The 23938-nt window shown below is 27.0% G+C and overlaps 4 protein-coding genes across 4 annotated transcripts; 2 read left to right on the top strand and 2 right to left on the bottom strand.

The window, feature by feature from the left end:
• Positions 1-442: 442 nt before the first annotated feature.
• Phum_PHUM449020 (uncharacterized protein) lies at positions 443-1733 on the bottom strand (the record flags this gene model as incomplete). Its single annotated transcript, XM_002429668.1, has 3 exons — positions 443-592; positions 697-816; positions 1692-1733. The coding sequence occupies 3 exons, from the start codon at positions 1731-1733 to the stop codon at positions 443-445; spliced, it is 312 nt and encodes a 103-aa protein (XP_002429713.1).
• Positions 1734-5784: 4051 nt separating this feature from the next.
• Positions 5785-11542, top strand: Phum_PHUM449030 (calcium-transporting ATPase type 2C member, putative; the record flags this gene model as incomplete). The annotated part of the gene is made up of 15 exons (XM_002429669.1): positions 5785-5858; positions 7041-7236; positions 7421-7518; positions 7674-7932; positions 8411-8622; positions 8861-9083; positions 9190-9375; positions 9450-9711; positions 9803-9973; positions 10076-10224; positions 10299-10465; positions 10550-10735; positions 10821-10968; positions 11082-11319; positions 11418-11542. The coding sequence occupies 15 exons, from the start codon at positions 5785-5787 to the stop codon at positions 11540-11542; spliced, it is 2694 nt and encodes an 897-aa protein (XP_002429714.1).
• A 2668-nt stretch (positions 11543-14210) lies between these two features.
• On the bottom strand, positions 14211-16226 carry Phum_PHUM449040 (uncharacterized protein; the record flags this gene model as incomplete). The annotated part of the gene is made up of 9 exons (XM_002429670.1): positions 14211-14434; positions 14516-14714; positions 14793-14895; positions 15013-15171; positions 15219-15423; positions 15509-15605; positions 15684-15780; positions 15867-16041; positions 16217-16226. The coding sequence occupies 9 exons, from the start codon at positions 16224-16226 to the stop codon at positions 14211-14213; spliced, it is 1269 nt and encodes a 422-aa protein (XP_002429715.1).
• A 914-nt stretch (positions 16227-17140) lies between these two features.
• On the top strand, positions 17141-23896 carry Phum_PHUM449050 (uncharacterized protein; the record flags this gene model as incomplete). The annotated part of the gene is made up of 20 exons (XM_002429671.1): positions 17141-17246; positions 17456-17778; positions 17853-17990; positions 18104-18380; positions 18462-18603; positions 18692-19111; positions 19176-19494; positions 19569-19831; positions 19926-20171; positions 20256-20495; positions 20563-20905; positions 20986-21179; positions 21563-21918; positions 22001-22214; positions 22301-22436; positions 22503-22787; positions 22867-23127; positions 23205-23356; positions 23418-23628; positions 23708-23896. 20 exons carry the CDS (start codon positions 17141-17143, stop codon positions 23894-23896), a joined length of 4815 nt encoding a protein of 1604 aa, XP_002429716.1.
• Positions 23897-23938: the final 42 nt, after the last annotated feature.

Raw genomic sequence — 23938 nt, forward strand, 5'->3', positions numbered from 1 at the left:
CACGTGACCGTTTATTTTATTATCACGTACAATGGGGGAGGGGGGGGGGATTATCGGTGATAAATAACGATAAAGAATTTTTTTTTAAAAAAAAAAAAAACATTCAATAAATTAATTAATTATTACTTTATTATTTTCTTTAGAAAAGAAATTTAATAATAATAATAATAATAATAATAAAAACAAAACTTATAATAAATAATATAAATTAATTGTTTGAAAAATTATTATTATTATTATTATTATTATTATTATTAACTCATTATTTAAACCAATATTTTAATAAAATATTATTATTATTATTATTATTATTATTATTATTATTATTATTTATCAACGAACTATTTTAAAATTTTTTTTCTTCTTGGGGGGCAAAGGGGGGGGGGTGAGAGGGGAGAGTGAAATAAAAAATTAAAAAAACATATGTTTGAACGTTGAATTATTATTCATCTTCTTCGAGATTGATGTGATTACCAAATTTTCCATATAATTCAGTTTTTAATGTTGACATGTTTAATTTTAATACTTCTGATAATTCTTCCAATTCTAATATGTCAGCCATTATTTTCTGTTTATTTTTTTCTAAAGCTTTCTGAAAATAATATGAATATATATATAATATTTTTAATTAAGTGAAAAATTTTAACATTAAATATACATATATTGAAAAAAAAAAAAAAAAAAAATTAAACAAACTTTTGTATCTTTCAGAGTCAAACACATGAAAACTTCTCCCATTAATAATAATAATTTTCCATCGCTTTCATCGCAAAGAATTAATTCTTCCATGGCATCTTCGAGATTTTTCAATTCATTCTAAAAATCAAACAAACGGAAATAAATGGTAAGTTTTTTTTTTTAACTACAATAATAACAATCATAATTATTTTTATTTAAATTTAATTGAAAATTAAACAATAAGAAATAAATCAGGGGGGAGAAATGTAGATTTAACATTTCCCAAGTCAATTTATTTATAATAATATTAATAAAAAGTAAAAAAAATATATAAATCATAAGAATTTCGAATACATAATGAACAGAATCTTTTGTATTATTAAGTAATAGTTTTTTGTGTAAATGATCGCAACTTATTGATAATCTCTATTATTATTATTATTATTATGAATAGTCACCTGTTTGGATGTTAGGTTAGCTTTTACATCATCATTTCTAGCATTGCACCATGCGAAATGATTAATTTTTAATTGATCATCATATGATATTAAGGTATCGTAATCCTAAAAAAAAAAAAAAAAAAATTGAATTGGTAATTGAACAATAATAATAATATTTAACCCAGCGTCATTATCTCAAACCCAATAGTAGAAACTTAAAACGTTATCATTCACGCACATTTTTTTTTTAATTAGGTGTGTTTTGTAAACATGAAACAGTAAATTTATAATTTAAAAAAAAAAATGAGTCATTACTTTAAATGACAACCTATTTTAACAAGTAATAATATACAAATTTTAACAACTTGTTTATAATAATATCGAATCTGGTACGTGTAAAACTTGTAAAAAAATTCAAAGATTATTATTATTATTTTTAAAACATTTTTTTTTTTTTTTTTGTAAAGGTTTGATTTGATGAGGTTATGAATTTGGCACATGATAATATTAAGTAAATATGGAGAATTTAAATAACAATTTACACAAATTGTAACATGAAAAAATAACACAAACCGGTTGAAAATTTTTACAAGGCGTTTGAGTTCCGTCTCCCATATTAAATGTTGTTTAAGGGCAAAATAATATTTACATAAAAAGAAACAATCAAATTATTTTTGTTACCCTTAACTCATTGGCACCGTAAAAATGGCCGTTTCATAACGTAACATTCAACGTAAATAAATTTACTAGCAATATTTTTAATTATTGTCTATGGTTTTTTTTTGGTTAATGAAAGAAAAAACCTATTATTTGTTTGATCTTTCCATCGAATAAAAATTGAATAAGTCGTCTTTTAAGAAAAAAAATGATGAAATTAATTTTATAAAAAGAATGTCACCGGCATTAATAAACGGATAATAAATAAGTCATTTAATGTTATTGATGACACTTGAACACGTCTTTAGATCTATTTTATTGCTCCGATGTATTAAATTTTTTTTTTATTGAGTGTCAATGAGAAAACAAAAAGAGAGAGAAAAATTTATTTTTTTAAAAAAATATGATTAAGTGTTATTCGTAATGATATTTTCCCAATAGCCGGAAAATTTTTAAAATGATGGAATGTAAACAAAAATCAAAAAAAAATAATAAAAAACAAAAGATCCGAATATTGTTTTTTTTTATTAATAACATAAAAATTACATGTCAGTGATAAATATAAAGATTAATTCAACGGGGGAAAGTCATTTGACTGTTCAAACAACGTAAGTGAAACGATTCAAATATAGTTACATTAATATTTTAAAAAAAAAAAAAAAAAAAAATGTAGTTTCTTATGACTTGTCTCCTGACGGTCTTGACATCATCATCATCATGAAGCAATACCCTGTAACAAAGTTTTTTTTTTTTTTTTTTTAACGTATAATCGTTAGTCGTTAAATGAAATTCAAAGAGTGAAAAAAAAAAAATTCGGGTTAAAAATATTTTTGCGGTCTTTCTCTCAATGTCATATATACGCATATAAAAAATTAGTGTTTTTAAATATTCATTGTTGGCAATTCGGAGGTAGTACCAACAGAGTTTTGACCGCCATCTTGTTGTCTATCAATCAATATGCATACAAACTTGATTTAGTAGTGAAATGAAACTGTCATTTTCAAAGTCGAAACCGTGACATTCGGAGCCTCGGTAAAGGCGCTTCATTTTTTTAAAAATGAAATATTTTAATAACGATGCAAAATACGAAAAATTAATTAAAAACGAAACAAATGGAAATTATGGAAATAATAAAATTAATTCCACCGAGGAGGTGAGTAAAAAGTAGACAAAATTTTATATATATATATATATGAATAAGTAGGAAAATTTTTTTTATTGCCGGTTTTTTTTTTTTTAAATCGAAACCTTTCTTTGAATTAAATCGATTTTTATTATTAAAAATTAATAATAAACGTTTGCGAGAACTCGTACGTCGTTAAAATTTCTTTTATTTTATAAAATTTTATTTTTTTTATTCAAAATTAATTTAAAATTTATTAATTAAAAATCAAATCCTACAACTTTTATAATTTTTAACGCACATTAAATTAAAATTATCATTTTTGTATTTTATTTTTTCTTACAATTATTCGTTATAAAACTAATTTAATTATCTTTATTTATTTATTTATTTATTTAAATCCATTAAACGTTATAGATAAATATAATAATAATAATAATAATAATGAAATAAAATTCTTAGAATCAGGTAATAATCTTAATATTGCGTTCATTTTATTTAAAAAACGTTGAATTGAAATTTAAAAAATTTATTAAATTTTTTATTTATTATTTTATTTTATTTATTTATTTATTTATTTCCGGTTATAATTACAACATATAAGCAGTACTATAATAATAATAATAATAATAATGATAAAAAATAAAAAGATGAGAAAGTAAATAAATAAATTTTAATTTTCCATTATTATTAACATTATTTGATTTAATTGATTTTGGTGGGGTGGAAGGGGGTAGGGGTGGGGAGGAAATTTGTCAAATAATTTTTGAAAAGGCACCTTAATTATTATTAAATTAATTTAAAAATAAATTATTATTATTTTAAATAATAATAATAATAATAATAAACTTTATTTATAATGATGGAATGAATGGATTTCGAAAGGTTTTCACTCTCTCTCTCTCTCTCTCTCTCTCTCTCTCTCTCTCTCTCGAATAAATTCATAAATTGTAAAAATAAATTTTTGAATTTTTATATAATTTATAATTAATTTTCATGTCAGGTATAGGTATTCAATGTTAAAATTTTATTTATAAATCCTTGTACCTTCTTTGCTAAACTTTCAATTTTTTTTTTTTTGGAAAAACGAATAACTGGAATACGACCAAAAAAAAATAAAAAATAAAAATTATGAAATTTATTATTATTATTATTATTTTTCCTCCTTAATAGATTTATTTAATGTTTGAATTTTGAAAAAAGGAAAAATTTTTTCATTTTAGAGACTTGTAAATAAATAAATTATTATTTACTGTTTAACATCATTTTTGTGATTCATCGATTAATTGGTTTTTTTTTTTTTCATTTTATACATCACAACCTGTTTTCGAGTTTATTCCTTTAATCCATGATTAGTTTGTTGATGATGATGATGATGATGATGATGATGCATAAGATAACCAAAAGTTGATTAATTTCTAGTCAGATGTGATATATAACATTCAATCATAATCATTCAAAATAAAAAAAAAACTAAATTTTTTCCTTCTTTTTCCCCCCCCCCCTCTCTCTCTCTCTCTTCCTCTCTTTTAAACAATTCTACAGAGGAAATATTATGTAACAAATGACAGAATGTTTAATAAATAAATAAAAACGGAAAAAGTGTTTTTGTTTTTTTCTTAACATTACTTAAGAGTAAACAAAATCATTGCATTTTTAATAACAATAATAATAATACTGATAGTAATGATAAAAACAAAAACCTGGTCTCTAGGGGAAAAAGAAATGAAAATTTTTTTGAATTTTATTATTTATTTATTTATTTATTTATTTACAATTTGACGACATGATAAAATTATCCTTCGTTTCAATAATTAATAATTAATTATTATGGATTTATTTTGTTTTTGACAATGACCAAGTTTGATGATGATGAGGAGTCGTTGTTAGGAAGGACGACCCATATATTTCAATGCAAAAAAACCAAAAACTTATCGATTTGTTAAAAAAAATTTATTTCGAATGTTAAGAATCGTTTCTTTTACGTATTATTTACCAATAATGACGATGATAATGACGACAACGACTCTCCATGATGATGATGATGATAATTATAAAAATAATATTTACATTAATTAAATATAAATGGAATCCTAATGAAAATTAACGGTTTTTCTTTTCTTTTGTTTCTGTATAGTGTGTGTCACCTGATTTTGTTAATACGTAAATCGCAATTAATTATTCTCAATTTTTTTTTTACCTTTAACTTTATTGTTATTATTATTATTATTATTATTATTATTATTGTAAGTACAAAGTATTTAAAATTTTTTTAAAAAATGGAAGGGGAAAAAAAATTAATTAACGGAAACGTTTAGAAAATGGTGAGGGAAAATTGGTATGAAATCGAAAGGAAAATTCAAAAAAAAAAAATTATTATTATTATTATTTTGTTTTGTTTTTTTTCTTGGACGATGGTTTTCGATAGATCGATTGATCGATCGGTGCGAAGGTTGAATTAATTAATTAATTAATTTTTTATTATTGTTTTTCTGTCATGAAACTTTCGAGAAAATTCTCTTTAGGAAAATAAAGGAAAAACCAAACGTTTAACGCAAATGTCGTTTTGTGAATTTTCCCTCCCCCCCCCCACTCTCTTTCTCTCTTTCTTTCTTTCTCTCTTTTTCTAGAAATAATCAAATAATATTTTCTAGAAAAAAAAAATAAAAAAAATATTTTTTTCCCCCCCGTCTCGTGTTTACTTTATTTTTCCATTTTTTTTTTTTTTTTATTATTGTTTAACGACTTTTTTTTTTTTTACTTTTTTTCATGACGTATTAATCAGCGAGTCTACGTGTAACGAACCGCGGTTTTTTTTTTTTTTTTTTTTTTTTTTTTCAAAAGAAAATTTTTTTCATGTTGTTTTTGTTTCAGTTAAAAGAAAATATGTGGTTGAACTCTGGAGAATGCAGCCAGATAGATGTACAAGAATGTGCCAGAAGATTACAGGTAGACATTAGGTGAGTGCGAATAATTAAATTAATTAGCACGATTTTAAAAAAAATATATAAATGTGTGTGTGTGTGTGCGTGTGTATCACATTCGTTATAATCGCATTGAATTTTCTTCTGCTTTTTTGCGCAAAATGAAGGGAAATCCCAAAATTGATGATGTTGTTGTGTTGTTTTTAAATTCATGACGTAACGAAAATTTTTCGAATCGTGAGCGTGTGAAAAAAAATCATTTTCATTTTCACGTTTGATGACCTCGTGGTTGTGGTTGTTGTTGTTGTTGTTGTTGTTATGGATGACCAATAAATAATTTCATTTTCCCTTTTGTATCTTCTGTTTCTTAATAACATTTTTATACTCTTTATAAAGAGTGATAGATAGATTTTCATTTAAAAAGGTTTTTTTTTCTTTTAATTTCGATTTTAAATTCCCTCCTCTCCCCCCCCCCCAAAAAAAAAAAAGAAGAATAATGTATACGTATAGGCATATATATTCATTTCGTGGAAATTTTCCTCCCCTCCCCCTCTCTCTCTCTTTTCAAAAGGTTAAAAATTTAAAAAAAAAACCGGTTTATTAATTAATCTTTGATTTCTGTTTTTTTTATGTTTCACGAATTACAACTTTAAAACGTAATATTAAGAAATAATATTATTAATATTAATAATAATAATAATAATAATAATAATAATAATAAATTTATACAAAAAAAAAAAGAAGAAGAAGTATCGAATCGTATCGTCGCAAACTTGTTTTCTCAAAGTTTTCCAAAAGGAAAAATGACATTAATATAATATAAATAATAATAATAATAATGATAATAATAATAATAATAATAATAATTGTATTCGATAAAATTTTTTTCAATGGCGATGATACATTTCACTTTTTTTTTTTTGTTTTTTAATTTCACGAGTTCAAATATTTTGAACTTTTCATTATTTAAAAAAGAGAGAGGGGGAGGGGGAGGGAGAGAAAGAGAGAGAGAGAGAAAAGAATATCATTTACCAATTTTTGCTTCAAGAAAGGATTTCGTAAAGTTTTTTAACTTTTTTTTCACGTATTTAATTATTTTTTTTTTTTTGATTTATTTGCTGTCGTGTAGTCGTGAATAAGTCGGGGGAGGGGAAGGAGGTGGAGAGAGAGAGAGTGAGAGAGCGAGATAGAAAATTATATTTATTTTTTATTTTCTAGGAGGGGTTTGAGTTGGGAAGAAGCTGACCTTAGAAGGAAATTAACGGGTCACAATGAATTCACGGTACTGGAAGAAGAGCCAACATGGAAAAAATACATAGAACAATTTAAAAATCCATTGATAATGCTCCTTTTGGGCTCTGCATTTGTGAGCATATGCATGAAACAATTTGATGATGCCGTGAGCATTACAGTGGTACGTTTTTCCTTTTTAAGAGAGTAAAAGAGAGAGAGAGAGAGAGAGAGAGAGATTAAAATTTAAAGAAAAAAGCTCGCTGATAATGATTTCTTTTGTTTTACGAACGTGAACAAAAAAGAAAATTTTTTTTTTTGTTTTTTTTTCCTGATTTTTCTGATATGGAACCTTTTAATAATTTCAGGCCATAATTATAGTGGTCACGGTAGCTTTTGTTCAGGAATATCGATCTGAAAAATCATTACAAGCACTAACGAAATTAGTCCCACCCACGTGTAATTGGTAAGAATTCGAACGTGTTTTTTTATTATTATTATTTTTTTTTTTTTCCTACTATCACCGGTTGATTTCCTATCGATCGGTCGATCGGTCGGTCAGTCACCCTTGGAAAATGAAAATAAAAAAATAATAATAATAATAATTTTTTGAAATTTCAGTTTGAGAAATGGTCAATTGAAAACATTTTACGCCAAAGACTTAGTACCCGGAGATGTTGTTTATCTCAACGTCGGCGATAGAGTACCCGCCGACATAAGACTTTTCGAATGCGTCGATCTTGCCATTGATGAGAGTAGTTTCACCGGTGAAACAGAGCCTGCGAACAAAATTGTCGGACCCGTACTTAAATCAAACGATCACACGTCGAAGCGTAACATTGCTTTCATGGGAACTTTGGTCAGATGCGGAAACGGAAAGGTAACTAAAATTTTCCCCGTTTTCCGTCCGCCCCCGCCCCCCGCCAATGGGGAAAATAACTTGATTAAATAAAATTTTGTTTGTTTACAATTTTCGACTTGTAATTACTTTCTTATTATTATTATTATTATAACTATTACTATTATTACCGAGTGCAATTAGTTTAAGGTAAATGAGGAGGGGAGGGAAGGGGAAGGGGAGAAAGAGGAGGTACCGATAAACGAATCGACTGAAAAATACTCGAGGGCACAATAAAAAAAAAAAAAAAACAATCAATCACAATCTATTTTAAGATTAATAATACTCATTCGTTATTTATAAATTTTTTTTTAAAACTTGAATATATAAGAATTCAAAACTTTTGATTTTTAATTAACGCCATGATTAATAATGATAATAATAATAATAATAATAATCAATGGGTATGCGTAAATAAAAATAAACCCTGCTAATTTTTTTTTTTTTTTGCATTTCACAGGGTATCGTCGTTAATATCGGAGAAAATTCCGAATTCGGTTCCGTATTTAAAATGATGCAAGCAGAAGAATCTCCGAAAACTCCTTTGCAAAAATCAATGGACACGTTGGGTCAACAACTTTCCTTTTATTCATTTTGCATAATCGGTTTAATAATGTTGTTGGGATGGTTGCAGGGAAAAGCTTTGCTTGACATGTTCACGATAAGCGTAAGGTTGGTTCGTTAAAAAAAAAAAAAAAAAAACGCAAGAATAAAAATTTAGTTATTAATTAAGTACGAAGTCATATTTAAACAAAAACAAATATGTCGTCCTTGCATTATAAAATGCAATTCAATTTAAACGACCTTCGTGCTATAATTATTATTATTATTTCTATTATATAAGTATAAAAAACAATGTTTTGTTTTGTTTGCCTTTTTTTTTTTTTTTTAAAAAAAAAAAAAACAATAGTTTGGCTGTTGCGGCTATTCCAGAAGGTTTACCGATAGTCGTGACGGTAACTTTGGCTTTGGGAGTCATGAGAATGGCAAAAAGAAATGCAATTATAAAAAAATTACCCACGGTTGAAACATTGGGATGCGTCAACGTTATTTGCTCCGATAAAACCGGGACGATAACGAAAAACGAAATGACCGTAACGGTTATTTTAACATCCGATGGACATTTTGCAGAGGTGACGACAACAACAAAAAAAAAAAATAAATAAAATTTTTTTTGAGAAATGATGGACGAACTCGATGGAAATATTAAAATTTTCCCTTTTTTTTTTTTTTTTTAAGGTTTCGGGAGCGGGGTATAATGATAACGGTGAAATACTTATTCACAAATGTGATAGTTTGGAACATGCTAAAGGAGCCATTTACGAATTATTAGAAGTCGGAGTTGTTTGCAATAATGCAATCATTGACAACGAAACGCTGTTGGGTCAACCGACAGAAGGTGCTTTATTAGCGGCAGCTATGAAAGTAAGTCTAAGATTTTCTTTTTCACACGTTCGAAAATTCGATTTTATTAATTTTTTTGTTGTTGTAAATCTCAGCACGGGATGTATGGCGTCGGTGAAAAATATTTAAGATTGCACGAACAACCATTTAATTCGGAGAACAAAATGATGGCTGTTAAAGTTGTGCCTAAGTACTCGGATAATAAAGAGGAAATTTTTTTTGTAAAAGGTGCTCTTGAAAAAATATTACAACAGTGTAAAAAATACAGGACGAGTAACGGTGTCGTACCTTTAAACGTTAAAAAGGAGCAAGATTTTTTGGCGGAAGCCTTCGAAATAGGTCGAAAAGGCCTCAGGGGTAAGAGTTTCCTTTTCTTTTTACATAAAAAAAAAAAAAAAAAAAAAAAATTCATTTTCATTTCGTGTCATTTTCATTTTACGGATTTCAGTGGTTGCTCTCGCTCGTGGGAATTCAATGCAAGATTTAATTTTTCTCGGCATTGTCGGAATCTGTGATCCGCCACGGCCAAAAGTCAGGGAAGCCATAACAACTTTATTAAGCGCTGGCGTAAAAGTTAAATTGGTGACCGGTGACGCTAAAGAGACAGCCACGGCTATAGGTTCGTCAGACGATATAATTTTATGGGTTAAAGAAAGACGTCTCGACGAAAAAAAAAAAAAAAAAAAAAAAAAATTATTTATATTTTGATTTTTCCATTCAGCTCAAATGATCGGAATTGATGAAGTGCACAGTCAGGTTTTATCCGGGGATCACCTCGATTCCATGTCGGAAGCTCAATTGGATCAAATCATAAGCGAAGTCAGCGTTTTTTACAGGGTGACTCCCAAGCACAAACTCTCAATTGTCAAAGTGAGTTCTGTAAAATCCTTTAACAAACGAGGAGAAGAATAAAAAAAATGTTAAAGAAATTATTTTTTGTGTAGTCTTTGCAAAGAAACGGAATAATCGTCGGAATGACGGGAGACGGTGTGAACGATGGCGTGGCTCTTAAAAAAGCCGACATAGGTATAGCGATGGGAAAAACTGGAACGGACGTTTGTAAAGAAGCTGCCGACATGATATTAGTCGAAGACGATTTTCAAATAATCATGTAATTATTATTTATTAATTTAAAAAAAAATTAATTTTCCATCGATGAGAAGAGTTTAAAAATTGGAAAATTGGAAATTTACAGATCAGCAATAGAAGAAGGAAAGGGAATTTTTTACAACATTCGTAATTTTGTTAGATTTCAATTGAGCACAAGCATAGCAGCTTTAAGTTTAATAGCTTTGGCAACACTTATGGGCATTCCAAATCCACTAAACGCAATGCAAATCCTTTGGATTAACATCATCATGGACGGACCTCCTGCTCAAAGGTAGAGAGATTAAGTTTTTTCTTTAAAGTATTACTTTTAAAGAAAATGAGAAAATTTTCAACTAGAAAAAAAAAAAAAATTACAGCTTGGGAGTCGAACCGGTCGATAAGGACGTCGTGAAACAAAAACCTAGAAACGTTAAAGAACCCATGATTACACGTTCCGTTGTTCTTAACGTTCTTCTTTCTGCCTTAATCATTATCGGAGGAACGTTGTGGGTATTCAAAAGAGAGGTAAGAGGTTCTAATCCGATTTGAAATTTTTTTTTTTTTTTTTTTTTTTTTTTAGTTTGTCGAAAGTCGAATTGAACGTTTGTTTTAAAAAAAAAAAAAAAAATGTGTTACAGATGAGTGATAACGTGATAACGAAAAGAGATACCACGATGACGTTTACCTGTTTTGTTTTTTTCGACATGTTCAACGCTTTGAGTTGCAGGTCTCAAACCAAATCAATATTCACAATCGGATTGTTTACAAATAAAATGTTTCTCATGGCCGTGACTGGTTCCGTACTCGGTCAACTCCTCGTTATTTATTTTCATCCGTTACAAATGGTCTTTCAAACGGAAGCTTTAACCGCAAGTGGTAAAATTAATTAATTATTTTCCCCGTCGTCACGTGACATGTGCCCCCCCCCGTCATCCGGGTATTTTATTTTTATTTTTTATTATTTTATGTCGCAGATCTGGGATTTCTTGTCGGTCTCACATCGACAGTATTTTTTATATCGGAAATAAAAAAATTGATCGAACGGACTTTGGAAAGGCGTGCAAACCGTTCGAACAAATCCGAATTGGATTTCGTATGACATACGAGAAAAACGAGAAGTAAAGTTCGAATTGATTGAACAACTTTATTTCTTCTTTGGTGGAAAAAACAAGAAAAAAAAATAATACTATTGGTACTACTGCGAGATACTATCTATCACTGTCTACTGTCTACTGTCTACTCCTGTCTATCAATAATGATGATAACTAACGATGATGATGATGATGATGATGATGATGAGAGGCGTTGATCACTATCTCTTTCTTTTCTCGTCGTCTGTTCTTATCAACTCCGTCTTAAATGGTTATTCTAGTCTTTTAGGTTGTGCCACGTCTCAACTCGATTAGGGGAAAAAAAAAAAATTGATGTGTTGTTATTAAGAAAAAAAAAAAAAATTAGTAATAATAATAATAATGAAACAATAGTATTAATAATACACGAATGAATAAGGAAAAAGGAAAAAGTACTTTTTTGAATTGTTGTCGTCGATGATGGAACAAAGGGAGAAGAAGAAGAAGGAGGAGGAGGAGGAAGAAGAGGAAAAGGAAAAGAAAAAGGAAAGGAGTAAACGAGGAGGAGGAGGAGCTACGGAGAAGAAAAAAGAAAATTTTTTATTTTTAAACCTTTTTTAATTTATTATCACCTGGTAAAAATTATTAGGATCGTGTTTGCGATGACGTTTTACACACATTTGCTACACTTTTTTCCTTTTTTTTTTTTTTTTTGATGGCAAAGTTTAGTCAAAATATTTTCTTAAATTGTTTTTATACACCCGTATATTTATATAAACACACACACGCGGATGCACGTGCGCACGTGGGTTAAAACAAAAATTTAAATTTTATTTTTTATTTTATTTTTTCTTTACGAAAAATAGTGTTTCCGTCTGCCTGTCTGATCGTTTAAATCGTTTTAAAAAATGCTGTCGTCGTTATTAAAAGTCCGTCGCTGTCGTTTTTTTTTTCTTCTTTTTATTATTTATTTATTTATATTTTGTATTAGAAAAGGATAAAGAGAGAAAGAGAAAGAAAGAAAATAAGAGAAGGGATTTTATATTTGTGTAAAAACTTAATAATTCAGTACTTTATGTCTCTTAAGGTACTACTACTACTACTACTATTTGCCTTATCGTAGTTTAATTAAAAAACTTAATTGTTTAAGTGAGGAAATAATAATGATAATAATATTTTTTTTCTTTCTCTCTCCCTTTTTCTCACTTTCTCTCTCTCTCTCTCTCTCTAATTCTCTCAGTTTCTCTCTCTTTGCGTTTTATTTTTCTCTTGCCATATTTATATATATATATTTTTTTTTATTTTCACATTCTTAGAGCAAATAATGAAGAAAAAAAAAAAAGACTTTAATAATAATATTGTTTTCCACCACCACCCCTACCCACTCCCCCTCCCCTATCTTTATAAATTTTTTTTTTTTTTTTTTACAAAAAAAAAAGAACAGTTTTTGTCTCACTAGTAATAAAAAAAAAATGTAGTTAAGAAAAAAAAAAATTTTTATTATGATTTTTTTAAATAGAAAATTGTCAAAACAGTAGTTTATTATCATTATTATTGTTATTATTGTTATTATTATTATTATTATTATTATCATTATCATCATTTTCTTTGTTATTTAATTAATTATCGATCGGTTACATATTTTTTTTTATATTTTTTTGTATTTTTTTTTTTATTCGAATGAAATTTTTTTTTTTTTTTTTTTTTAAATTAAAATAATAAATGATAATAATAATAATAATGATGATGATGATGATGATGATGATGATAAATATAGAAAAAAATGTTAATTAATATTTAAAAAAATTAAATACGGTTCCTAATGTTACAAAAAAAAAAAAATAAAATAAGTAATCTCAATGAATAAAATGTATTAATTAAATAATTAATTATAAGTAGTAAAAATGATGCTTTTTAAGAAAACAAATAAATAAATAAATTTTTTTTTATATACATATATATATATATATATATATATATATATATATAAATAAAAATAATTAAACGAATAAGAAAAATAAATAAATAAATTTTATTAATTAACTTTTTCGTTTTTTTTTTTTTGATTTTTTTACTGTTAAAAATTGTTTTTTTGCTTGATAGCGATTTTGATTATCGTATAGAGCTCGCTCGTTCGTTCGTTCATTCGTTAATTATAATAAATAATAATAATAATAATAATTTTGTGGAAAAAGGAAATGTTATTAATTAACATATCGATTTATTGATTTTTTTTTCGTTTATTGATTTTTTCTTTTATTAGCGTTGGTACATGTGTAATTTTTACATTATTTTTTTATTTATTTATTATTATTATTTATATTGATTTTTCGAAAAACGATGTTTAAAAAAAAATAAAATTATTATTATTATTATTATAATTGTTTTTTTTTTGCACGCCTGAATCACGTTAATAATAATAATAATTAATAATTGATTTGTTTTGTTATTGTTAAATATATATATATTAAGCAACTTATTTATTTAATAAAATTGAAATTTAATGTTTAATAATAATAATAATAATAATAATAAAAAGTGTGTGAAATTTATTTATTTATAATAATAATAATAATAATAATTTTTAATAAATTTAAAATGATTTGATTTACATAAGAAAAGGAAAAATATGATTGATTGGTAATTTTGAAAAGGATTTGAAAATTTGTGGAGTTAAAAAAAGGAAATTTTTGTTTGTTATTTGCCTTTCATTTGTTGTTGCATAATTATTTTGCATTTTAAATCGTGTTGTTTTTTTTTTAAACTACAAATTTGTTTTTTAATTTCTTCTTTTCTCAAATTTATTTCTTCTTTTTCGCAAAACATTCTTTCCGTATCCTTTTTAATTTTATCTTCGATTTTTATTAGGGCTTCTCTTGCTTCTTCTAATTTTTGAGTCAATTCGTTTTGCAATTTTCTTTCTTTCTGTTATTATTATTAAATAAAAAAAAAAAAAATTAATCATACATAAATTATTAATTATTAAATTATTTATCTTTAACTTACGTCGAAATTTTTCTTAGCCGTTTCAATTTCGCATTGCATTTCTTCTTTATATTTATCTGATTTTTCAGATTTTTCTTTACAATCGAGTTTTTCTGATTTTAAACATTTTTCTTTCCATTCTTTAGCAAATTCTTGTTCTCTTTCTTCTACTTCTTTATATGCCGCATAATAATCTTTATATTCTTGTTGAACTTTCTAATTTTATTATAATTTTTGTATTATTATTATTAAGTTTATTATTATTATTATAATAAAAATTGTAAAATTTTTTACCTTTAACGTTATTAATTCTTTTTTTATATCGTCGACGCTTCCACTTCTAAGTTCGTTAATTTTTTTCTCAGCTTCTTTTTCACCTTTTTCAATTATGTAAATTCTTTCGTGGAATAATAATTCGAAAAATCTTTAATAAATAAAAAAAAAATTTTTTTTTATTAATTATTATTAATTTTTTTCTTTTTAGGTTACGTTGAAGTGGGAATATTTGATGTACCTGTCAATAACTTCAGGTGGATAAACCATTTCCAAAGCAGCTTTTGTCGATGCACTCATGGGTTTTTTAGCACATTCAAGCCAAACTTCATCTAATTTTTGACCAGGTATTCTTTCTTCGACATATTGATCATTTTCATATTGATCCAAAACTAAACTTCTACGAAATACCTATTATAAATAATAATAATAATAAGAAAATGTAACAAAAAAGGAAAATTTTTAGCATCGAAAAAAAAATGGATAATAACCTCATTTCTTCTATCTGATACTAAATCTCTTATATCTTTCATTAATATCGTTCTTAATTTTTTAGGATGATTCAAAACTTCCACTTTTTCCGGATCGTTTTTATAATCTTCATATAACATTTCAAACAATGCTTCCAAATCCATGTTGTGAGGATCTTCGCCTAATTCATTCAAAAGTAAATATTTTTTATATTATCAATTATTGGGGGTTGAGAGGAAGAGGTGAAGGGGGTTGGGAGTCATTACCCTGAATCCATTTGTTACAATCTGATATGATTTTATCCATCCATTCTAAAACTTTTTCACGTTCCTCCGGAGATTTTCTCATACAGGTCATTGGAGTCTTGAAAAAATAAATATATATATTTATAGTTATTGATCAAATGTCAAAGGTCAATCAATATATTCTCATATAACTTACCTCTAAAATTTGACAAAATTTTTTAACGAATTGACTGACATTACCCGGTGTACTATCCATTTCGTACTTAACGGTTGAGGTAGAAAGAGCTTTCGAACTGAAATCGAAAATAAAATAATAATAATGATGTTTTTATTGCATTATTCGTAAATTAGTTTTAAAGAATGATATATATATAAGAACCAGCTCGGTTGAGGTTTCCAAAGTTCTTCGCCATCATTGTTTGTAACCGCCATGTAAGCCAATAAACCTTGTGGTAATTTTCTTGTTGCTAAATATGTACGACCGTCTCTACTACTTTCGGAAAAATCACCAGATCCTCCGATTGTTTTATCGATTTGAAAACCTTTTTCTTCAACTTTCTATTTTATTAAATATTCAAATTTTTTAAAATTATTTAAACGAAAAGGAAAATTATGTTTGTTTGTTGTGTACCTTTAAATCGTCAACTTCAAATGGTAGACCAAAAACTGTAAATGCACATGGTAAAGTATCTGGCGGGGGTGATTCAAGAAAAATTCCCTGTAACTTACCACTTTGCATGTAAATTAATAACCTCGAAAGAAATATATTTCTATCACATTTTTTCTTAACCGAATCAAAATTATTACCCACTAAGAAAGTAAGCCATACCTGAAAAGGAAAAATATTTTTTTTTTTTTTTTCCCATCATGTGTTATCACGTGTTTTAAATTAATTAAATAAATAAATATCTTATAATAATTGTGAAAAAAAATACCCCACAAAGTTGTTTTTCAGATCCTTCCCCCATTTTATCATATGATTCTTTAGTAAAATTTAAATAATATAAAAAATCTTTATCTAATTTTTTTTCAAATACACACGAATCTTCTCCCATTTTTATATATATATATATATTTTAATACTGTGTAAAATGTTAATTAATTATCCTTAAAATACCTATTTATAAATGCGATATTGTTATTTACATATACAAAACTTTTGAGATTTTAACGAAATTTAACTTTTTTTTTTCTCTTTTTTTTTTTTTTCTTATTTCTCTTATTATTAAAAAGAAATACAAACAAATAATTTTAAACTTTGATTCTACAAAAAAAGAAAGAAAAAAAATCCGTTAGGTGTCGTGCAATAATAATAATAAAAATCGATTATCTCCTTCCACGAAAAATATCGTTGCCATGGTAACCATTTGTAGATCGCGCTTAAAAAAAAAACAAAGTAGTTTTTTTAGTTTTACCAGTCGCGGTTTTACGTATATCAATAAATATTAATAAAATGTCAGAAATGGATTTAAACTCGCCAAAAATTTATTCTATAAACGAAGAAAAAAAATCAACAATCATTTCTTGGGTAAAATTTATTATTATTTTAATTTTAATTATCTATAAAAATAAAAAGAAAAAAAAAAAAATTGACTTGACGCACTTGTAAATGTGCAAACATATATAAAAACCAAGTAAGTACACAATATTAAAATGTTTCAGAATAATTCCAATACTTTGGAAGAAAATGACGTTCCTCAACATTTATTCATAAGTCCGAATCATAGTTTAAGTGATCCTTGTTCTAGTTCATATTCAAGTAGAACAAAAGAGAATAGAAGAAAAAAATTAATTGATGAAACTAGTTTTATATCAAACGATGCACCAAAAACAAAAGTCACAGTAGTTTCTAAACTTGAAAGTAAAAAAAAATTTTTAAAGTTATTAATTATATTATTGTATAATTTAAGCAAGTTACATATATTTATTTTTTTTTTTTAGGTTTATCCTCTTCAAATCGTTCTCAAGATTACAGTAGTAGTGATACTGAAAATTTATTTTCCACTTCAAAAAAAACATTAAAAAGTTTTGAATCATCTGGGAAAACAAAATCAAGATTTAAAGGAAATAAAATTCACGATTTACAAACTCAAAATTATGATAACAATGAAAAAGAAAAATCAATCGATAGTAAAATTGAAAATTTAAAATTTTTGGGTATACCAAAAAGATATGATAGACGTTCTTCTGCAGGTGGATCTTCGATTGACACAGAATTTAAAAAAAGCGTTACGTCAGCATCAGAATTATCATATAGAGAAAGAATACGTGAGAGATTCAATACCGTTCGGGTTAGTTTATAATTTTTTAAAATTTATTACTCGCCTAAACGTTATAAGATAACAAAAATTTTATTCATTTTTAGGAAAGAGCCGTCGAATCTTTATCGAGACCCCAATCGAGAATTCAATCGACTTTAAAAAACAAAATCAAACACGAAATAGATGATTCTTTAAAACAAGAAGAATATGAATTATCGATAGCGTTAAAACGTCACGAAGAAGTGAGAAAACGTTGGAAAAAAGCTTTCAAAGCTTCACTCGAGGTAAAATTTAATCAATTTATATAATTATTTGTGTTGACACAATTGTTTAATTAATTTTCTTTTTTTTTTAGGAAGCTAAAATAGATGATGAAATAAATTTTTTCACGGAAGAAGAAGAAGAAGAAGAAGAAAATACATTGGAACCAGAAACACCGGAAGAAAAATTAACTCCAGCATCGGAAATTCAAAGTTCAACCGAAGAAACGGAAGAATCAAAAATTTTACCTGCAGAACTTTTAGGTTTACAGGATGATTGGGATTTGGTAGAATACGTCGATCCACAAATGGTCAAATCAAAAAATTTAAAATTATGGAACGAAAAATTATTTTATCCGACAACGAAACCGAGTATTTTTTTTTTTTTAAATAATTAAAAATGTTTTTTTGATTTGATTCGTGCATCTTATAAGAGTTGAATTTATTTTTCAGCATCTTTAGAAAATAAATTAGAACCTGGATTAACTCCTAGATCATTAGAAGAAGAAGGACATTATGTTGAAAAAAAAATTAAAGTTTCAAATAGTTTAAAAAATAAATTAGAACAAAGACTTTTGATGAATCCTGAAGGAAGGTACGAAAAATTTAACCAACACAATTTTTTAGCTACGATAAGTTTGTCGCAAAAAAAAAAAAAAAAAAAAAAAAAATTTTTTTTGTAGGAAATGGTTTGGGAGAGATGGAGAATTAATTTCCAGTAATTGTCCTCTCAAACATTTATCAGTCAGACCGTACCTTGGCGAAGACACGAATCAAACCAGAAATCAATTAATTTGGAAACCGGCCGTTCGTAGCGAATTAACTTCGAAATATAAAACACTTTCGGAAAATACAAATTACGTTTTGGATATTGATGTGAATTCTATTGAATTTAGTCATCATCCATTATTCAGTAGAGAACACGTACTCGTGCAAAGGCTAAAGGAATTATATATAAAATATAGAAAGAGAAAAGAATTAGATTCTTTAAATCGTTTAAACGGAAGATTGAAGGCATTAAGAAGAACAAGAGATAACATTCAAAACATTATAAAAGAAGGAGGAGATGCAGATGATTTAAATCTTGAAAAAAAATTAAACGAGTAAGTTATTTAATTCATTTATAATTTTATACCATTTTTAAAAAAAAATCTTAAATTGCAATAGGTACGTAAACGACATAAAAGAAGTTAGAAATATGCGTTACGCCGAAGGAAAAATAGATAAACAATTAAAAATTAAAATTTTAACGACTTGGAAAGATGTACAAAAATTGAGGGAACAACAAGGATATCAGTGTACAACATTTAAATTGAACGTCGTTAAAAAAATCAATGAAAATATCGGTGAGGAAAAAATCAAATGGAACTCGGAATTAAAACAGGAAATAGATGAAATTGTCAACGAATTAAAAACGGATTATAAAAAGCATTTGAATGAATATAAAAAAAAACACGAAATGTGGTTAAATGACAAACGAGAGAGAGTTTGTATAAACAATTTGTTTTCGGTTATTTTTCGAACAAACAATTTGTTTTTATTTTATACATTATATTTTAGAAGAAGAAAAATTTTAAAAAGATTGAAAAAACGTCGGAAACTGAAAGTGCAAACGGCTCAGAGTCAGAAGACGACGACGACGATGATGATGATGAAGAAATATTTGAAAAAGAACCCAAACCTCCAAAACCTGTCGTCGTGAGCGAGATAAAAGTTAAAACGACGGAAAAATTTAAAGAAAGTTTTCGTCTGCCTGAAGAACCTGAATTAGAGTTTTCAATGAGTAAAGATTTGACGGTAGATTCAACTTCGTATAATAATAAGTAAATAAATAAGTTTCTGTAGATTGAAAAATGGCCGTCGGAAGTTCCCGTCGGAATTATTTTAAGTATATTCGAGAAAAAAAATTTTGTGCAGGGAAGAATTGAGAAGAAATGCCGTTAAACGATGTTGCGTTTATATAAAATTATTTTACAACGATAAAGAAGTTTGCCGATCAAAACCGAGTCCAATAACTCAAAAATTTACAGCAAAAATATGTCAGAGATTTGCAATAAGAATTTTGGAATGGCCAGAAAGTTTAATGATCGAAATACACGAAGAGTCTGGAAGTTTATCAAAAAGTGTTTTAGTTCCTGGAATTTATTTACCTCTTCCAGATTGGTAATTGTCGTTATTTGAAAAATTTTTAGTCAAGGACTTGAATGCATTTAAAATACATCGAAATGAATTTTTTTTTTCTTTTAGTTTTACTACAGTTCAAAATTCAGATGTGGTTAAACACGAATTCAGTAGTGAAATACCGATAAATTATTCTCATTCAGGTGTAGGTTCAGGTAGTGAAATAATTCCTTGTCCGGACGGAAGCGATTTTAATAATTATCCATTGAGATTGTACACTTCAGGTACCGTCGCTTTACGACTCGGTTGGGTCGATGATAATGGTAAAATATTAGGACCGGTTGAAAAATATTGGAACAACGTTAGGTATTTATTCCATCGTTCACGTTATTACAAAAAATCATATAAATAAGGTACAGGTATTTATTTTTAGAAACGAACCGAATTTAAATTTATCCGAAACAATTTTAAGCGGCGGTGGATTCGATATAAAAAAATTAAAAGAATGGGCTGAAAAATCAAAATTAGATCCGAACGATCCATACAATTCAGGTTTTTTTAATTTTTTGGAAACCGCTTCCGATTACGAATGCGAAAAACCAAAACATTTCCGGTTGAATCCTTTACTTAAAGAATTTGATTTTTGCAACGATGATGATATTGAAAATAATTTAAGATTGAAATTACTTAGATTGAGAAATTCATCTGAACCTGAATTTAAAGATTTTAAAATGGTTCCGTTAAATGAAAAAGAAATACATAAGGAAATATTTAAAGTACTAATAAATCTTTTTTTTTCCTTTTAATCGGAATCGATTCTCTTTTTTTTTTAATTTTGAAATTACAACTCATTTAGGACTTTGAAAAAAAAAAAACATGGCAATATATTTTAAACCAAGTTCAACCGTCTGATCCGATTGTCGGTCATAGAGCTTGGGGTAAAAAATATTTAGAACAAGTACAACAAATGCTATTAAAACAATGTAGAATATCAAAGGGTAATAAAAAATACGAGGATATTATTATGGAAGAAAGTGTACCTGATATCGGGTAAATAATAATTATTATTATTAAATTAAACCGTTTTTTTACCACAAAATAACTTCTTAGTAATATTTATTATGCGTAAAATTCTCAATCATACCGAATTATTATTATTATTATTATTATCGATCAGCAAAATATTATTTTCAATTATAAAATGATTATGTGGTTTTAATTACGGCTGAATTAATAATAATAATAAAAATATGATGCGGTTTGATATTTTTTTTATTACAATCAAAGCAAAAATTAATTAACAAAATTTTGCAATTTGTTAAAACGTTTTATTTTAAATAATGTAAATAAAAGGTATAAAAAAAAAAAAAAAAAAAACAAGTAATAAAATAAACGTTTTATAACGTCAAGTTTATCATTAATAATAATTACAGGACACTCGCATTAACATTTATGAAATGGCTTCAACCAAGACGACCTTTACGTCCCACTAGAAAAGAAATAAAAAAAATAATAACACAAAATATATCGAAACAAGATGTTAAAATAAATGTAAATGTTGTGAGAGCTTTCGAAGTACCCGTTCGAAAAGATATAATTAATAAAAGTTTTAACGATAAGGACGTTGAAGGTTTTTCATTGGTTAACGTGAGGCCATTTGTTGAAATATCATTTCAAGGTAGCGTCGCGAGAACTACAGCGGCCGAAGGTGCAAATCCAACATGGAATCAAAATTTACAAATTTTAATAAATAATAAAAAAGAAATTTTTTCCCCGATATCCGGTAAGGGTAAAAAAAAAAAAAAAATCGCTATTAATTTTTCAGAAAGAAAACATGCGATTTATTATTTATATTTTTTTTTTTTTTTCAGGTAATTTCGAATCGGTTAAAGATAATCTTTATCTTCATTTATTCGATGAAATCGTTATTGACTTATTGGAAGATGATAGCGCGAGAGAAACAAACATTCATCAAAGATTGGAAAAGCGATGGTTGGGAAGCATGGAAATCCCTTTTACGACTTTGCAATTGAATTCTCGAATCGAGGGAACATTTAAATTGTACTCCCCACCAATACTTCTCGGGTGAATTTAATTATCGTTAATAAATTAATTAATTAATTAATTAATATTACGATCGCAAGTAAAAAATTTTTATATTTTGATAAAAGATACGAAAGAGAAGCGCATCGATTACATTTTAATTCATCTCCCAACAAAGAAAATGTTCTTCCACAAAGAGATGCAACATTTATTACTTTATTTCTAACCGTTCAACCAGCTTTAAATCCTCCAAAGGTTATCAAGGTAATGAAATTTTTAATAAATCGATGAATTAATCACTCGTTTCACCTATTATTATTATTATTTAAGGAAAAAATGGGATCCAGCGAAATGGTAAATTTAGAAAAACACTTAGAAGAATGGCTCGAAGAAGTTAATATTCTTTTTCCAAATCGTAAAATTAAAACTTTGGTATTGGATATAAGTGGAAAATCAGTTTGCGTTACGAGATTTATCAAGGCGTTACCGCTACCGCCATTAATCGAAGAGGAAGAACCTTTTCCAGAACTCATTGCTAGATTTGTCGCTATGATACCTTTAATTACGGAAAATTTACTTGCTCCCGGTTATTTTGATATTTGGTTAAACGGTGATGTAAGTTTACGGGAGAGGGGGAAACCTATCTTTCAACTTGAAGAGAATTTAAATGTTTTTCCCGCTTTTTTTTTTTTAGCAAGTTTTAAGACTTTTATCTGGAGATTTTGAAGATCATGCAATTTTATTATGTTGTTATTTTTTACAAATGGGATTACAAGCGTACGTTTTACTCGGTTCTGGAATTCCCAACGGTTTTTCAGCATACGTTTTAGTTAAAGAAATCGAAAATAAAACAGTAAAATATTTCGTGTGGGATCCGACCACCGGACAAAAATATGGCGTCGATGATAGTTTTTGTCCTTTGCAAAAAGTTTATTGCGTAATAAACGATGTAAATGTGAGGAGAATTTATTATTTTTTCCAAAGAAACAAATGTCACAGGGCATGCGTTTAAATAAAATAATTTTTTGTCAGATTTGGGCCAACGTTCAAGCTGAAGAAACACCTCGGAGGATGAGATTTGATCTTACCAAAAGAGCTGATTGGTTTCCCTGTTTTGGTAAAAATATTTCACCGCCATCTAATAGCGTTCAACCCGAAACCATCGATTATCGAATTACATCCAAGTATGATATTAATTTTTTTACTTTGTATTTTTTTATTTTACAATTGTTTTTCTTTTTGTAGGCAAGCGGTGGATTTTCTTCAAGATAAAATCGAGAAAAAGTTGAGAGAAAGTTTAATGAAATGGAGAAAAAAACAAAGGACTCAATGGAATCGATATTGTGCTGCAACTTTAAGAAAACTGTTGCCAAATTTAGAGGAATCTATGTGGAACACGGATGATCAAATACCAGATCACTTGCTCGAATTGCAACATATTTTGGCTTCACATAAAGTAAAGCATAAATTTGAATGTTTAGAAATATGCATCATTTGTTAAAATTTTAATTTGTCGTAATTGATTTTTTGCTAAGGTTTGCGGATTTCCCATAAACATGGCATTTACCGACATCGAAGCGGTAATAAAAGCCGTTAAAGCCACGGGAGTTCATTGCATTGAAGTTGAAGAAGTTGAATTTTCATTGGCTGTTTACATTCATCCATATCCAAACAATGTACTTTCCGTTTGGGTTTACGTCGCTTCATTAATAAAAAGACGATGAATTCAAAAAATTGTGCATGAAAATTTTTTTTTTTTTTTTTAT

The sequence above is a fragment of the Pediculus humanus genome, genomic scaffold (assembly GCF_000006295.1).
Source record: "Pediculus humanus corporis 1103172108220 genomic scaffold, whole genome shotgun sequence".
In the NCBI taxonomy this organism is placed as follows: Eukaryota; Metazoa; Arthropoda; class Insecta; order Psocodea; family Pediculidae; genus Pediculus; species Pediculus humanus.